Raw genomic sequence first — 18,245 nt, 5'->3', positions numbered from 1 at the left:
TGTTATAAATTATCGATATTTGTAAATAAAATATTTAAATTATTTATTTAAAAAAATTCTAAGTTATTTGGATTACAAAAGAAAACCAAAAAACTCATGGTTAATTCGCTGAGAAAAATATATTTTAAATTTTTTAACTACCAATATAATTTTAAAAAATAAAATATTTTTTATTTTTGAAATTTAGTTATGTTACATTAATTAGATACTTTTTGTAACTTTTTATTTTGTAAATGTCCAAAAAATATTTTAAGATGAAAAGAAAATCTATAGGTCAAACTTTAGTTTCATGCTTTTATGAATTTTTTAAATAGTTATTTAAATATTTTTTTATAAAATTTTGAATTAAATATATAAATATTTTTTGTATTTGTCATTTATGAAAAAATTATCATTTTTATTATTTTTATCATAGTTTCAATATTTTTAAGAATATTTTTAATTTTATTAAATTTAAAAAAAATTATTGAAAATTTAATAATTATTGAAGATATTAGTAATGATTTATTCAACTTACTTATGAAAAAAAAAAAACAAAAAAGTTGAAAAAAGATATCTAGATAAACTAAACTTCAACAACCATGGGGCCTTGCTTAACAAATGGTGTATGAATTTACCTAAATCTTGTTGCTTTAACTTTATTAGAATAATTGCAAATAAAGCTTTTTTTTTTCGGTCTTAGATTTAGATCTCAATAATTTTCTTGCAAATTATTTCTCATCTTTTATGGTGAAATAGCTTTATTTTATGAATAAAATTTTACATTTAACCAAAATACTTAACAAAGTTTAACCAAATTGTTATAACAACTTTTCAAATCACGCTCATCATTCTCCTTTTTCTTCTTCTTCTCCTTTTCCTCTCCTTCTTCTCCTCATTCTCAGTTTCTTTCTCCTTCTCCTCTTCATCGTCTTTTTCTTCTTCTTTTTCAATGTTGCATCTTCTTCTTTTTATTTTTTAAGTAATTTTGTAACTGTTTGTTCAATCTGAATCAAATTCGATTTATTTGTGAATTGAATTAGGTTCATTTGATACTATTTTAAGTATTCACCAAATCTGTTATTTCTTAAGAAATTTGATTCATCTCTTACTTTAATTAAGTTCATTTGCATGTAGAAATGAATTGAAATGTGCTTTTCTTGTTGATTGAATATTTATCACTTTTTGTTTAAATCTAAACCGAATTCGGTTCATTTGTGAATTGAGTTAGGTTCGCTTGATGCTACTTTTAAGTATTCACCAAATTTGTTATTCCTTAAAAAATTCGGTTCATCTCTTGGTTTAATTGAGTTCATTTGCATGTAGAAATGAACTGAAATATATTTTTCTTGTTAATTGAAGTTTATTACTTTTTATTCGAATATGAACCAATTCGTCTCATTTGTGAATTGAATTAGGTTCACTTGATACTATTGTTAAGTATTCACCAAATTATAACTAAATTTGGTTCATTTCTGGATTCAAATGAACCTCAATTAAAAGAAGGAAAAGAAAAAACGCAACAACAACAACAACAATAAAAGAATGACGATTGAGTGAAAACAAGCGAAAAAGAAGAAGGAACGCGAAAAAAAAAGAAGATAGAGGCAAAGAAGAAGGAAGAACGCAAAGAAGAAGAAGAAAGAATGTGAAGACGAAAGGAAGAAAGTGAAGAAGAAGAAAGAATGCAAAGACAAAGACAAAAACATAGAAGCGTTATTGAAACGCGCATGTGTGTATGCTGAAAATAACTTTTGTTGAGTTTGAGTCTACTTAGTTAGACTTAAATACAAAAATATTTATATGTATAATTAGACGGTGTTGTTAATGAAATTTTTTGCAAATTTAGCTAGTATTTAAATTTATTCAAAAAAACTCAACCAAAAAATATTATAGTATAGTGTATATTTGTATAGATTTCAAAACAATAAATATTCAATTATATATTTGTTTTTACTTATTAAAATTTTTTATAGTCAAATATTATATCTCCTATCAATTTATAATTTATCATAAAAACTATTTATCTTATACTTTTTCTTAAATGTAAGTGTCGTTTGATTTTCTATATATGAAAGTTTTTTAATCTGTAAAAAAATAAAATATAAAATAATTTACTTAATATTTATTATTAAAAAAGTTTTAAGAATTGATATTTTTATTAAAATTTATTCAGCATTTAACTATTTAAAAAAATATGTAATTTTATACCATTAAATATAATTTTATACCATAAAAATATTAATAATGACTAATTAATGATTACAAATTACAAAATGTACTGCATTTAATACTACGGTTTATTATTTGTTTAAAGGGCTCTTTCAAAGTCTTTTCAAAGTATTAATTATAGAATTATTCTCCACATACAAGCGTTTTTCTTATACAAGTCTTTACAAGTTATTTATATTCACATGCTTCGTGCCGTTATTGCACGTTTTTCTTCTTCTTTTTTGTTATCGTCGTCATCAACACCACCTCTTTCTCCTCCTCCTCTTCCTCCTTCTTTTTCATTGGAATTTCTTCTCCTCATTTTATTATTTTGAATCCAATCAAGTAGTTGAGGTGTGGTTCAATTCAGAAAAAAAATGTACCATTAAAGGAAATATTTTTCTATATTTGCAGTAAATTTGGGTGTAACACGGAGATATTTGGGTGTAACACGAAATTATTTGGATGTATTTTAAAAATTTTGAGTGTATTTTTGTTCGAATAAGTTTTGCATAATTCAAAACTCTTCCTCTTCCTCCTCCTCATCTTCTATTGCTTTTTTTTTTAATCAACATCACCATCTTCTTAATTTTTTTCTTATTCATCTTTTCTTTTTTATTTTACCTTCTCAAGTTTCTTCTTGTTTTACTCTATTAAAAAGAATAAAAATAAAAAATTAAACAAAGAAGAAAAAAGAAACACATAATGCTGCAAAATTACTTGAAAAATGATGGGTTTACATTCATTTAACTAAAAAAAAGAAAGAAATAAGGACAAAAAGAAGAAGAAAAAAATGCAGCATTAGAAGAAACATTTTTCTGTATTTGCAGTAAATTTGAGTGTAACACAAAAATATTTGGGTGTATTTTTATTCTGATAAATTCTGTATAATTCAAAACTCTTTCTCTTCCTCCTCATCCTCATCTTGTACTGCTGCTTCTTTTTTTTATCATCATCACCGTCTTATTTTTCTTCTTCTTTTTATTCATTTTTTTCTTTTTGTTTTACCTTCTTATGTTTCTTCTTGTTTTACTCTCTTAATAAGAATAAAAATAAAAAAATCAAACAAAAATAAGAAGAAACACATAATGCTGCTGTAAAATTACTTGGAAGAGAATGAACTCACATTCATTTAACTAAAAGAAAGAAAGAAATAAGGAAAAAAAGAAGAAGAAGAAAATGCAGCATTAGAAGAAACATTTTCTGTATTTACAGCAAATCAGCTGGTTGTAACACGAAGATATTTGGGTGTATTTTTATTCTGATAAGTTATGCATAATTCAAAACTCTTTCTCTTCCTCCTCTTTATCTTTTACTGCTTCTTCTTCCTCATCTTCTTATTTTATTTTCTTATAATTCTTCTTCGGGAAAAAAATCAAACAAAAAAAAAAATATATAATGTTGTAAAATCAATAGAAAGAGGATGAGGAAAAATATGCAGCAACAATAACAACAATAAAAAGAACCACGATGAAGATGAAAACGCGAATAAGAAGAAGAAGAAGGAATGCGAAGAAAAAATGAGGAGAAATGCAAAGAAGAATGAGAAGAAGAAAAAGGAGAAGGAGGAAGAGGAAGAATGTGGAATATAAACATTAAAGAAGAACGTTTCTGATTTCGTGCTATTCAAAGTTAAAGAAGCACGTGTTTGCACGCTCTTTAAATTGAGAGTTATTTTTGTTAAATTTGAGTTGACTTACACAGACTTATATGCCAAAAAGACTTATATGTATAACAAATCTCAATATCTAAACACGGTGATATACATCTATCGTTTAGTTGAAGAGATAATTTTCTTAAACATACATGGTATACAATTACACACAATAAACATATATTTTGTATCAAGTTGAGACACAAATTTTTTATATTAGACACAATTTTTTTTATTCATTTTTACCTTTAATATTGTGTGAATTCTCCAAATGTACCCTCCTTCTTTCAACCGTTTCTTTTTGTCTCTTTCACTCTCACCACCAAGATGCTGTCTTTTGCTTATTTCCCATGACAACAGCTTTATCTGTCTCTCCCTCTTTCTCCCATATCTAAGTCATTCACGGTATTTTCTATTTCATCTTCTTGTAAATTTAGTCTCTCTTTAGAAAAGAAGACATTATCACGGTCATTCTTTATAAAAAGACATAGTAAATTTTATAACTTTTTTTTTATTTTTTGTTTTTTTATAATAATTTATATATAAAAATAGGTAAATTGAGAGAGGGATGACGTTTTTTTGAAAAATAAAATAAAATAGAACGGTAATTATCAAACTTTAGAATGAATTTAAAAATAAAAAAGGAAATGTAGTATTTAAATACGGATTATGACAAGTATAATATTTAATTAAAAAAACAGAAAAAAAATCTAAGGAAATATCTCTGTAATCTTTCACTTTAAATTTCTTTCTACAAACAGAAATATGTAATTAAACAGCGGAGGAAACTCTGTTTGACTTTTGAAGTCACAAACATTAGATTCTTCCTTGTAATAATTTTTTGTCCTTCTTGAGTGCTTTTAATATTTTAATTTGAACATGATGTATCTACTCAATAGTTAATTAGTAAAAACTAAAAAATGTTTAATGAATTATGATGTAGATTTGATGAAAAAAAATATTTTTTATAATAATTTTAGTTAAATTGTATTTTATTTATAAATTTAATTNAGTTTTAATTTTAATATATTTAATATATTAAAAAATATAATTTTTTATTTTTTATAATATTTTTAAAATATATTTTTAAGACAAATATTGGTAAACTTTTTTAATTTATATATATTTTAAAACTGTTTTTCATTTTATTTATGATACGTAGCCGTAGTGTACTGTAGTGAAGTCAAGTCAAAAATAAAAAATTAAAAAAAGAAAAGAAAAAGAAAAGAGAGAGAAGCTCGGAGGCGAGTTCCCAGTTTCAAGTTTCAACAAGAAAGCAAGGGGCGTTGATAGCAGTTTGGTCGCTGTTTATTCAAAACGTAGCAACAACGACGAAACTGGATTCTGATTCTTCTTCTCAGCTTCCAAGTCGTGCTTCTTTCTTCGCCCCTGGTCAAATCCATGGCTTCCTCGATGAAGATCGTTTTCGGACTTCTCACATTTGTCACCATCGGAATGATTATAGGTAATAAGATGCGAGCATGTGCTTTGATCTTCTTCTTGTGCTGCTTTTTCTTTCGTTTGGTGATTCCATTTTCACCTTCTTACAGAATTCAGCTGCTTCCATTTCCATCTCATTCATGTTCTTTTCTGTACTGGAAATTTCAGGTGCTCTTTCTCAGTTGGCGTTCATTCGGAAATTGGAAGATTCATATGGTATAATCTTGCGTTCTTTAGTGTTCTTCTGTGAAATCGCTTTAATTTTAGTCATTATTACGATTATGATTACAATTTCATACGTGTGTTTGATTGTTATTGTTATTGTTATAATATATATGCTATGCATTGTTGTAGTGTTGTTTGTTAGTGTTAGTCTAACCTGATGACTATAGGCACTCAGGGTATTCCATTTAGAAGATTGCGTGGATTTGACACCGATAGTCATCTTCAATTGCCCAGAGGTCTTGTTTACTTTTATCCCTGTTCATGTCTATTCTTTTCCCCCTCAATTATTCATTTATTTTTGCATTCACATGTTCAGGTCTTCCACATTGGGGCAACGACAAGGAAGCAGAGATCTTACGACTTGGTTATGTATGTCTGTTGCATTCTGAGTGCTTGATCCTTTTATGTTGTATGATATATTATATCAGCGTATGCAAGTATTAGGAATGTCTAACTCTAACTATCTTATTCTTTATTCAAGCCTTGATGCTGGTCCTCTTTATTCGAGCCTTTAACGAGCGTATTTATCTGACCGTTGTCTCTGTTTACTTAGCTTTTAACTATCTTATTCTTTCTTTTTGATAGCATCTGTTTGCTATTTAGTATCCTTCTTTTGATTGGGAGAGCAGAGACTTGACTTGCATGCTTATAGATAATTATGTTTGTATGATCTTCAATTCTTGATGCAGGTCAAACCTGAAGTGCTTAGCTGGTCTCCAAGAATTATTTTGCTGCACAACTTCCTAAGCATGGAGGTATGAGATTTGTAAGAAATTTAGAGTGAAACCTGTTATCACTGTATCATTGACTAGGATTATTAGGATATTATACAGATTAGACTAAGGAGTCAATTTAAAGTTTCAGACATCTATTTGAGGGTTAAAGTTTCCTCATTAGATGCCAGCCTGCTAGCGTGAAGTAGGACTTGCTATTTAGCCACAGATAAGATCTTCCTACCCCAACAGAAAAGGATCTATAGTTATATACTAATCTTGGGCATTTGATGGTACTTTTAAAAAATCCAGCTGCTGAGTGAAGCCCTTTTCGGTTGATGTTTAGACGTGTCTGAATTTAAATAATTTTATCTTTACAGGAATGTGATTATCTCAGGGGTGTAGCACTTCCTCGCCTGCATATTTCAACAGTGGTGGATACAAAAACAGGAAAGGTACATTGAGAGTTGATTTCTTCTGGGTTGGGCTCACTGGGTTCCTGATAACAGAACCTGGATGCTTGTGGTTCTATTTGATTTTTTTTTTTTTAAATGGTTTCATATATCTGGTCCTATATCATCCTCAAATATGTGACATGAAACTGTATAGCCGATCTTATACAAATCGTTTTTCACATCAACTTTCATGAAGGGAAACAACTACATTCAGATGCTTTTTTCTACATAAAATAGATTAAAACAGAAGGAAATCCATATGAGAAAAATTTAAACATGTATTAGTTTGTTGCTTATTTGATCAAAATATCTAATATCTAATAATTGAATAATGTTGTACTGTGAATTTTGGAATATATTTATTTAATTTCTTCATGAAATATGGTGAATACCTTTCACAGGGAATCAAGAGTGATGTCAGAACAAGCTCTGGTATGTTTTTAAGTCCTGAGGAGAGAAAATATCCCATGGTTCATGTAAGTTTTGAAGATCATTTTCCTTCTCAAATCATCTTGCTTTTGTCATTAAACCACCGACTGCACCAGCTGATTCAACCATGAAATTTTAACAGTTTTCCTGGTCTGATACGCACAAGCATAGAACCAGCTGGTTCATCTAGAACACTTTTTGAGTGGTTATTAGTGAGTTGCTCAGTCTTTTAAACATTGTGTCCCACCTATGGTCCTTAGGTTTCACGCCTAGGATTCTGTTACATCACAATCAAGAAGCTCTCTTTTTTCATAAAATCTGACCATCTAATAAAGATGTGAACCATTGCATCTGTTTAAATGTAAACTTAACCTACAAGCATTAGCAATTGAGAATTGAGATTCTACAATTACTAATCTCATAATGAAGTTTAAATTAGAAAACGTAATTAAACAAAGGCCAAAACCAGTAAATGTAGAAATTGAGAAGAGGTACACAACATATTTTATTGGTGAGGATTGATTGTGTATACTTTGCTAAGCATGTTCACCTTGCTCAATTAGGCAATTGAAAAAAGGATTTCCATCTATTCTCAAATACCAGTTGAAAATGGAGAGCTTATACAAATTCTGAGGTAAGGAGATGTCCTTTTTTTGTTAATATTTTTGAAGAATAGAGAATGGTGCTGCTAGTATAAGGCTAACATCTGCAGCAGCACAGGTATGAGAAGAATCAATATTACAAACCCCATCATGACTATTTTTCTGATGCTGTAAGTTATATTATTCTCTCATATTTTATTTATCTATTTTAGTAAGCATGAGAATTACCTCGAAGTCTCTTAAACTAAACCATTTGCAATCCTCTTGTGCCTTAATTTTTGAGGCAGTTCAACTTGAAGCGTGGTGGGCAGCGGATAGCTACGATGCTTATGTATTTAAGTGACAATGTTGAGGGAGGAGAGACATATTTCCCAATGGTTAGTTTTTTGTTTTCTGAATTTGTCATGTAACATATTCCATTAGCTGCTGTAGTTGTAGTTCTGACTTCTGAAGCATATCAATGGTCTGAAACTAAAACAAGAATTGGGTGACAGGCTGTAAGGATTAAGGAACCTGGTATTCATGGAGGATAATGGACTAGAAATAACACATACAGAAAAAAAAATCTTGAATTCACACACTGATGATGACAAGAAATAGTAATTGGGAATGGCAGTTCAAGAGGCCATATCTTGCCTGTAGCTCTTTGAGATGCCATACTCTCCTAGTTCTAATTCCTCTCCAAATTCTGAGATTTGCCCATCAGTATCCCTCCCATTAGAGCCTATACATGGCTCTTCCCTAACAAGTTACAATATTCTCTCTTCTTTGCCTAGTTGGAATTAATTACAAAACTCACCCAGCCTAAAGTTCACTTAATTACAATTAAGTGCACCAGTTCATAATTGATTGGATTCCTTACACAGGCTGATGCAGGAGATGTACCATTTTGTTTTTTCTGGTTAATCTTATATGTTAGACGTTAAGTGGAGGAATATGTTAATATTAATATTCTAGAATTTACTATCTATTCTGTGTGCTAAGATTTCAATCTAGTTGATCTTTATGACTGTACTGAAGGCTACTATTCATAATACGCGCACTGCATGCATTTCAGGCTGGTTCAGGTGAATGTAGCTGTGGTGGGAAAACTGTCAAAGGGCTATCTGTGAAAGCAATCAAAGGAAATGCTGTGCTCTTTTGGAGTATGGTTAGTATGATTTTATTTAATTAGCTAGTTGAAGTAATCATTCATGAAAATTTTGAAATAAGAGAAGCTATTTTATTAAATTCTTAACTGTTGTTCATTGGTCTAAACTTCCTCTGAACTACTAGTAGTAATATGTTATTAGGATGCTCCTTTTAAGCATGAGGGATTAAGTGTTGTTAAACTAACTCCCTACAAATGAAAAATGGTTACTGTCAAATACATTTGGAACATGAAATTTTCCAAATATCTCATTGTCTCATGTAAGACAATATGCGAATTTGTTCAAGGCTACACATTAATCATTCTTAGATCCAGAGAGTCTTTTTTTTTTAAATATTTTTCCTCATTCTTGTATTTCAATGTACTTTCGTCCCTTTTCTTTTATCTGCTACTGAAAATTTTCACAATGACAGATAAAAATGAACAAAGTGAATATATTTGTTGTAACTTGTAAGCATGCCACTGGTATTTCATCGAAGGGGCTTCCCCACTACTCTTGTTAGAAAAGAATGTCAATATGTACATAATTTCGACTATGCAGAGCTGTAATTGTTTCTTGATTTCACTGTGCGTCTGTTTTCTCAGGGACTAGATCGAAAGTCAGATCCAGATAGTGTGCATGGAGGATGTGAGGTACTCTCTGGAGAGAAGTGGTCAGCTACAAAGTGGATGAGGCAGTCAGCTCACAATTAATTCATCTCCTGCAGCGGAATGATCAACTCCCTCACAAATACAAAACCAAATAGTAACTCAGGACTTTACCCTTCATATTTGTCCTTGGGGAAAAATGGGGATAACAAATAATAGTTTGTAGTATAGATATTCAATAGTTTAAAATCTAATCAATAAAGGGATGATTTATCTCTGCGATTTTATCTCTTTTGCAACTTTAGGAGTTTAGGGTACATTTGTTTTGGGTTTCTATTTTCTGTTTTTAGGATTTTGTGAAAAAAATAAAATAAAATTCTACTTTTCTTTTCCCTTTTTTTTAATAAAATTTTAAAAATAAAAAATATTAAAAATGAAAAAATCAAATCAAACGCAACCTTAGTTATCCCTAAAGAAGGCTAAGATGGAACTCCGGTGAGAATTCAATGTAATCAGTAATGAACACAAGAAGCTAACATTATTCTGTTTCCTCATCATTGATTTCAACCTCTTTCATTTTCACGTTAATCTTGTCATGTTTATTTTCAACACGAGCATCATTTACTTTTTAATTTTTTTTTCCAACACCAGCACTCTATTTCTATATTAGGACTCTTAAAATGAAGCTTAGAAGACTATGGTTTGATTTGTATAATACTAACATGCAGATACTAAGCAATAGTTTAACAAAATACCGGGAAGTGCATCATCTATCACATTCCATAACATTGCAAGGCGTAAATGTACAAATAATGAGCCATGTATAATATGCTTGGGTGTGAGGATATGTAACTTGAATTTCATTTTAAAGTGTAAAAAATAAAGTAACAGTAGACTGTCATCTAATCAAACCCCATGAAAGTCATTTAGAGATATAGGAATTTCACCAAGATACTTAGGAAAAAAAATAAAAAACAAGGAGAGAGGGATGATATGTTATTCATCGGGAAGAGGTTGTGCTTGTTTTCCTTTTAAGCGGACAGCCGACTGGAGTGGACCATAGAGACAGATACGCAGATGTCCCTGGATCATCCCCTGATAAAAATAGTTCTTGAATAAGTCCCAGAATTCATCTCTGCGCATGTAACATTAATCCATGAACAAATCCATTAGCTTCTAGGAATTAAGGTTTGTGATGTACCAGATGACATGGATTAATAATTAAAGCAGAAAATGAGAGCCAAACCTGACTTGTGGAAGAGTAAACAGAGAGTAGCCTTTTACATCTGGATGTATATCGAGAAGAAGCACTTGTAGCCGCGAAAGGCTTAACGCCTCAGTGTCAATGAGCTTCTTTATCCTGAAATTGAAGAGAGAACAATACACACTCATCTCAATGACTGACTAGTGAATACAAGTGAAACAATGTCAGGGAGAGTAATCAGATGTTCAACCTGCTTGGTGTGCCACTAGCAATGTTAACACGGTTATTCAACACTGAAACCTGCAGTGACGTTAAAAAGGTGAGCATCAACCGAATAGGGTTGGAGAATTGGAGGGAGCGAGGGAGCATACCTGTTCTTCTAGTTTCATGTGCTTTGAGAACAACTTTGCAGCATGGCATTCTTTTGTGAAAGAGCGGAAACCCCTGCGCAAAATAATAATTTAGGGTTTAGGGTTTAAGAATTACAAAGTAAAAAAGGTAAGGGAAAAAGCAGTGACCTTAAAAGATGAACGGATCTTAAAGCAGATGAAGCTACGATAAGGATTGCAGGGCTTCCGGGAAGGACCTCGCCGGGGACAAGGCCAGGTTCACAAAGGACCTGTTTCCATGATGCTCCGAAAGCTGCTTTTATATTATTCCCCAAGATTTTGACATCGGAATCGGAATCGGAAACAGAGGAATGAGGTAGGGTCAAAATGGAAGAGTCTTTGAGGGAATCCAGCTCCAGAGAAGAAAGCTTTACACCCTTCGCCGACTGAAACTCATCCACAAAGAATCGCAGCTGCTCCGATGCTGACGCTGATTCTGATGCTGAGTTCTTCTTGCTCTTTACTCCTTTTACTTTTCCTTTTTCTTTTCGCTTTCGTTTTCGTTGCTGTTCATTCTGAGTAGCCTCCTTCCCGCTCCCCATTCCTTACTTCCTTCTTCTGAGTAGCTTCTGCAAACGACGGACACGGCTACAAGCACAATAACAATCTATCCCGGGTCGGATCGGAATCATAGTATGCTATTCGGGTTTCTAAGCCCAGGCCAGCCCGTTACTGCTTATATCAGCATCTATTCCTCTTTTACTAAGCCCAATACTACGTAGTTACTACGCACCGTACAAATCTTAGAAAATAGTCAAAAACTCAAAATACACTTACTCCATTGATTTGATTCACTTCGGTATGACTTTATTCAAATTAAAAGTAAACAATTATTTAAAACTGCTCTATTTATTTATTTTTCAAACCAAACTGAAATTCATCTGTGAACAATTAATTAGATTGAACGGACGTTCTTTCATATGCAAACCATTATGTGGACGAAGTGTAACAAGGTTTAGGAGTTGTTTTTGGAGAATGGAAGATGGAGTACTGATTCACAAAAACTCAAAAATTGTATAATTGAATTTTATAGAGATTTTTTTTGCAATGTGAAACAAGTAGAACTTGATGTGATGGGGGATTAAAAATTACTTTCTTTATCTCGTGAGGCTATTGAAAGTCTCACAAAATAGGTTTCTAAAGAAGAGGTTAGGAAGGTGGTTAGGGGCATGAATTCTTTTAAGACCCTAAGTACTGATGATTTTCAGGCTTTTTACTTCAAGGAATATTGAGAAGTGCTTGGTACAGAGGTATGGAAACTTGTTAAGAAGGCTTTCACTGGGTTTGATCTGAATAGTGCTCTGTTTGACATTTTGGTGGTGCTGATTCCTAAAGTTGATAACCCGTCTCGCATGAAAGAGTTTCGTCCTATCAGTCTCTGCAATGTCATCTACAAGATTATAACTAAGGTGGTTGTGGAGAGGTTACGACCTTTTCTACAAGATATCATTGGCCTTTTGCAGGGAGGATTTATTCCTGGAAGGGGTGCCCCAGACAATATCATTGTAGCTCAGGAAGTTTTTCATTTTATGAAGAAAACCAAATCAAAGAAAGGTGTTCTTGCTTTTAAAATTGACCTAGAAAAGGCTTATGACAGGGTGAGCTGGGAGTTTTTGGAGCAATCTCTCCTAATGTTTGGCTTTCAGGTACTATTGTTTCTCTTATTATGAAATGTGTAAAGTCTTCCTCCCTTTCTCTAATGTAGAATGGTAACCGGTTGGATGGTTTTCAGCCAAAAAGGGGTTTAAAGCAAGGAGACCCTATGTCTCCTTATTTATTTGTTATTTGTATGGAGAGGTTGAGTTGCCTCATTGCTAGGCAAGTGGAGGTTGGTAGATGGAAACCAGTGACTGTGTCTAGGAGAGGTCCTATAATCTCCCATCTCCTTTTTGCAGACGACCTTATCCTTTTTTGCAAAGCGACGAAATCTCAAGTGCTTCATGTTTTGGACACTATGGCCACCTTTTGCAGAGCATCTGATATGAAGGTGAATTTTGACAAATCTCGTGCTATCTGTTCTATGAATGTTTCTAGACAACACAAGAATCTCTTCACTAGTATTTCTTCTATCCGCTTTCCTAATTCTCTAGGAAAATATCTTGGTGTCCCCCTCAAGCATGACAGAGTTACTAAAACTGATTTTAATGATATGGTTGATAAGCTTACTAATAGGCTAGCATCTTGAAAAGGTCGCTTTCTTAATAAAGCTGGTCAGATTTGCCTTGCTAAATCATTTTTATCTTCTATACCTATTTATAGGATGCAAGTAAGCTTTTTTTTTCATCAGGTGTGTGCTCTAACATTGATAAGTTTACTAGAAGTTTTATTTGGTGTGGTAGTCATAATCACCATGGTCTTCATTTAGCATCTTGGAGAGTTTTGACGACTCCAAAAAAGGAGGTCTTGCTTTGCGGGAGTCGCGGTTGGTCAAATTTTCTTTATTAGGAAAGCTAATTTGGCAAATTTTGATGAATCAAGAGAAATTGTGGGTCAAGATTATGTTTCAGAAATACCTCCAGAATAGAAATATATTTGCAGTTAAAGCAATGTGTTCTTCATCATATATATGGAAGTCTATTGTGCACACAGCTTCCGTATTAAAGGAAGAGTTTGTTTGGGAAGTGGGAGCTCTTTCTAAGAATTTTTGGTTTGACTCTTGGTTGTACTCTGAGCTAGTAAGAGCGAGAGTTGAATTTCTTGATATCTGTGAGGCTGCTTTAACCATTGAAGATGTTTACCGTGATGGAGTTTGGCATTTGGAGAGGATTTACTCTTTTATTCCTAGGGATTTAAGGGAAGACATTCTTAGTTTAGTACATATTTCGACTTCTGGTCGTGATTTGGGTTGGAGTTGGGAGCACACTCTTTACTCTGCTAAACAAGGATATTTATGGTTAATTCAGAATAAGTTGAATTGTGATATGAATATCAATTGGCTTTGGCCTTGGAAGGCGCGGGTCCCTGAAAAGTTGAGGCTCCTAGTGTGGCTTTGCCTTCATGATGCTGTACCAACTCAATATCTACGTTTTCGGCGACATCTCTCCTCCTCATCCTTATGTACACGTTGCAATCAACTTCCGGAGATAATTCTTCATTGTTTTTGGGATTGTGAAGTGGTGCGATCAGTTTGGGTTTCTCTAGTTTTTTCTGATGTGTGTTTCTTTGGCTCTCACGAGGTGCATGATTGGTTCAAGCATGGCCTCCTTAATGAAGGTTGTTCCAAATTTGCAGCTATAATATAGTCAATTTGGCAAGACAGAAATATGGGTAATTTTCAGGGAGTTTTTGGATCTCCTGGGTCAATTGCATACAAAGCTCGTAGGTGCATGGTGGATTTTGAATATACAACTCAGAATTGAGTGTGTTGTGTCCAGGGATTAAAACCTTTGTCTTGGTCTCCGCCAGAACCTGGTGCTTGGAAGTTAAATTGTGATGGGAGTGTGAACTTGGGGGATGATTGTGCTGGTTTTGAGTGGGTAATTCGCGATAGCTCCAGTCAATGGGTAATGGGATGCTCAGGAAATTTCTTTGGATCTAGTGTCATCAAGATGGAGTTGTGGAGTATATGGAAAGGTTTGATTTGGGCTTGGGAGGCGGGTCTTAAGCTTGTTGTCTGTGAGACAGATTACGCTGCAGCTTTTGAGCTAGTGACTGGTTGGCAAGTTCCACTCTGGCATCTTGAAAAGAAGTGATACAACTGATCTTTGAGTTGAAGTTAAGAAGGGATTGGGATATTCGTTTTGAGCTTATCCCGAAAGAAGCTAATGTCATGGCAGATCGGTTGCCAAAGATAAAATCTGGAGGTAGCGGAGCTGATGAGGTTCACCTTTGGCACCAACCGTCAAAGATGGTTTGTCCTCTCTTGCTGTTAAGAACCTGATTTCTTTTTTTTTTCTGCTCTTTTATTTTTTCTCTTGGTTGTTCATACAAAAAATTAGATTGAACGGGCTAATTCAAGTGAGTTAACTAAAATTGATTATCTGACTGATTTGATTTAAACAATAAACTTAATTCTAAATCTTTATCAAAAAATCGATAAAATCATTAAAAATTCAGTAAATGAACTGGACAAGTCTAAATTTTTATTAAAAATTAATTAAAAGTTAATTTATTTAAGAGAAATAATACATATATTATAAAACAAATTATTCTGCTAAGGTACCAACAAAAAGTGTAATCAATTAAAATTAATTAGTTGAAAAAATAAAAAGTAGGTTATAAAAAAGAAAAAATAATCCCTACTACTATAATTTTTTGAATTTTAAAACTAAAAATACAAAAAATTGATTTAAATTGACTTATGTTATAGTTAATTTTCTAAATTTTTTCTAAAAAGGTAATATTATTTTATTATTTTTAATTGAATTTGAATTAAATTTCAATTAAAATTGAAAAGTTTTAAACCTCAAATTTTAGACTGATGATTTTCACAACCTTGCATTTTTGGCCCTCTTACATGGTTGTTGGCAAATTTCTCGATAATTTGATTTCATTGAAATGGCTAATTAATTATATACAACATGGCAAATACAAATATACTAAAAATAATATTTGCATTTCGTGAAATGACCATCATTGCATTAATCAATTAATTGGAATGGGTTCGATGAGCGACAACTTGATTCTGTTTTCTGCCGTGTCATCAGGCCTTCCAAGTCCATCACCATATTGGTAGGTGCAATGGGAAACCCGAGCCATGTTGATGGCTATTTCTTTGAAGACATTCGGGTACGCAGACTCCAACACTACGTCTCTGTTCATCTTCTTCCACTCTTGGTCGATCAATTTTCCAAGGCTCTCCCGTGCTTCCTCCTCCGTTGTCCCATTCTCGGTCATATACGACGTGATTGAGTTTGTCGTTTCACCTCTTTCCAGCTCCGCCTATATTATTATCCAAAAAATCAGTTACTAAATTATCAATTATTCAAATAAAATATATATTTATTAGAAAAGTGCTAGGATCAATAATTTTTGTATTTTATAATTATTAATTAGTCATTAATAATATTTTTAATGGTATTACTTTTTTTTATAATTAAGTGCTAGCTATAAAACACAAAAGTTGTTGCTCCCTCAATTTTTCCTATTAGAAATTCAGTTACTAATTTAACCATGGTTAATTGTTACTTACCGCGGAGGTAGCGAGATCGTTGCAAAGCCTGAATATGGCGCAAGAGGAGCGAACGATGCCATGGTAGTTGGTTATGGAGTCAATAGCCTGGCTTGTGATGTCTTGGGTGACAGAAAAGTAGCAAGGAGCAAGCAATGCCCCGCCGGACGAAGAAACCGATGCATTCTTTATGTAGGCATCGAAAGGTGGAATGATCTTGTTGTTGGACCACTTTGCTTCTTGCAAGAATGCTTTGCACAAGTCCCTCCATGATTTTGCTAGATGTGGAAGGCTATTATCGCCTTTTTCTCTAAGGGTGCTGTAAGCTGTGTCATTCACGCTGTTGTATAGCGCTAAGTAGCACAACTTCATGTAGTCCGGAAGTGTTTCTACCGCATTCACATCCCACCTGTCAACGGCGTCGGTGAAGAGTTGCAGCTCGTCGAGAGTACCGTAGACATCGTAGACATCGTCGATGATGGTGACGAGGCCGAACATTTTCGTGACGGCTTTGCGGCACTCGGTGAGCTGAGGGTGAGGGGCCATTCCAAGTGCCCAGAAGTAAACCTCCATGAGCCTGTCACGAACGAAATCCAGCTTGCTTGTCAGCCCAATCTCTCTCCACCACCTTGAAAGTTCTTGCAACTCTTTCTTCATCACCGATTGCACCATGTTGAAATCAAGCTTTGCCAGCTCCAGCAACGCGCCGTCGTGGGCTTCCTTCTGCTCGTACCTTTCGATGAACCACCGCGCCTCTAGCCTGTGCACTCTTCTGTGATAGGGAAGCTCCAATGCATGCCTCACTTTTTCTGCAATCACTTTGTTCTGAACTTGATTTGTTTGTAGCAAGTTCTTGAGATGTGTTGCTGAGAATGCTCTTGCCTCATCCAAAATGGTTTCACCCTCGAATCCAAGGTATGAAGCTTCGTATAGATTCAGCAACCCTAACACATCCCCACTAATCTCCTTCTTGAACTTTCCCTCCTCCTTAAAGCTCTCAAACACATCTGCACTCATATTGATTAATTATTACTTTTTAATTTTTAATTACGAAGAATCAACTTTTAATTAATCAATTTTTAAAAAAAGAATTGTAAACAATTTTATGTTTTAGAGGATTTAAAATTAAAAATTTAATATTATTTAAAATTTAAAATATAAAAAATTATTTAAAATATTGATAATATGAAATAAAAATAAGTTATTTATTTGTGAAAATTAAGTTGAAAATTCAATTGCAGTTGACTTTACGTGAAGTTGATATTAGATGATTTGACTAAATTTTTATCTAATTTAACGGCGGTCAGATATCAACTTCACGTAAAGTCAACTTTACCTAAATTTTTATCAAAAATTAAATATGAAAAAAAAAAAAAAGAGGTGTATACCAGGGGAGACGTGGAAAGCANAGCAGTGGCATGCAAGCCATATTTGTTTATAGTGTGATGATGTAACAATGGAACGATCCTGTTGTTAAGGGCACTCTTAATGTCCTCCTCAAATTTGTAGGTCAAACCCAATCGCTCCACGTTGTCCATCAATTCCAGTAAGCTTAGTGGCTCAATATCTACCTTCTTCATTAACCCACGCACCTCCTCTTCCAGCTTTCTTGCCCTCTCTTCCAATCTCTCTACCTGTGTATGTATTAGAAACGGTAACGTTAGAACGAGAAAGAAAAGATATTTAAAAAACCTTGTCTTATTTCATATTTATTAATTTTAATAATAATTAATAAATATTAAATAAAATAAATTTTGATTGTTTTTTATTAATTTTTATTATTATTAAATTTTAAGACGGCAACTGTATTTTTATATGACAGATATGCGAAGAATATTTAGTATATGAATAGAATTATTATTTAACAAATATAACAAATTATAGTATACAAATAAGGGAACAATTTAGATAAAAATAGAATTATTATTTAACAAATATAACAAATTATAGTATACAAATAAGGGAACAATTTAGATAAAAATGTCAAAAATATTTTTTTTAAGATATTTTTTAAAAATTAAAATTTAACACATATAATTAATCAAATTGTAGTATTTTTATTAAAATTAGATTAGACAAATCAGTTTAGTAAAAAA

At 32.6% G+C, this 18,245-nt stretch overlaps 3 protein-coding genes across 3 annotated transcripts; 1 reads left to right on the top strand and 2 right to left on the bottom strand.

Moving 5' to 3' along the window:
• Nucleotides 1–5,024: 5,024 nt before the first annotated feature.
• LOC107467684 (prolyl 4-hydroxylase 1) lies at nucleotides 5,025–9,836 on the top strand. Its single transcript, XM_016086841.3, has 12 exons — nucleotides 5,025–5,309; nucleotides 5,453–5,500; nucleotides 5,677–5,745; nucleotides 5,826–5,878; nucleotides 6,199–6,264; nucleotides 6,603–6,677; nucleotides 7,079–7,153; nucleotides 7,670–7,740; nucleotides 7,827–7,878; nucleotides 7,996–8,085; nucleotides 8,766–8,858; nucleotides 9,444–9,836. The coding sequence occupies exons 1-12, from the start codon at nucleotides 5,246–5,248 to the stop codon at nucleotides 9,549–9,551; spliced, it is 864 nt and encodes a 287-aa protein (XP_015942327.1). The 5' UTR covers nucleotides 5,025–5,245; the 3' UTR covers nucleotides 9,552–9,836.
• Nucleotides 9,837–10,289: 453 nt separating this feature from the next.
• On the bottom strand, nucleotides 10,290–11,628 carry LOC107467685 (uncharacterized). Its single transcript, XM_016086842.3, has 5 exons — nucleotides 11,169–11,628; nucleotides 11,022–11,094; nucleotides 10,901–10,950; nucleotides 10,693–10,806; nucleotides 10,290–10,581 (listed from the first exon to the last, which is right to left on the bottom strand). The coding sequence occupies exons 1-5, from the start codon at nucleotides 11,579–11,581 to the stop codon at nucleotides 10,443–10,445; spliced, it is 789 nt and encodes a 262-aa protein (XP_015942328.1). The 5' UTR covers nucleotides 11,582–11,628; the 3' UTR covers nucleotides 10,290–10,442.
• A 3,947-nt stretch (nucleotides 11,629–15,575) lies between these two features.
• On the bottom strand, nucleotides 15,576–17,556 carry LOC107467723 (isoprene synthase, chloroplastic; the record flags this gene model as incomplete). Its single annotated transcript, XM_052254820.1, is given in 3 exon segments — nucleotides 15,576–15,920; nucleotides 16,171–17,156; nucleotides 17,538–17,556. Coding segments are annotated over 3 exon segments (1,302 nt in total), but the record flags the coding sequence as incomplete, so codon positions are not given.
• Nucleotides 17,557–18,245: the final 689 nt, after the last annotated feature.

The sequence above is a fragment of the Arachis duranensis genome, chromosome 9 (genome assembly GCF_000817695.3).
Source record: "Arachis duranensis cultivar V14167 chromosome 9, aradu.V14167.gnm2.J7QH, whole genome shotgun sequence".
Classification (NCBI taxonomy): domain Eukaryota; kingdom Viridiplantae; phylum Streptophyta; class Magnoliopsida; order Fabales; family Fabaceae; genus Arachis; species Arachis duranensis.
The sequence above is the reverse complement of the archived record's forward strand: the minus strand, read 5'-3'. Positions and strand labels throughout refer to the sequence as shown.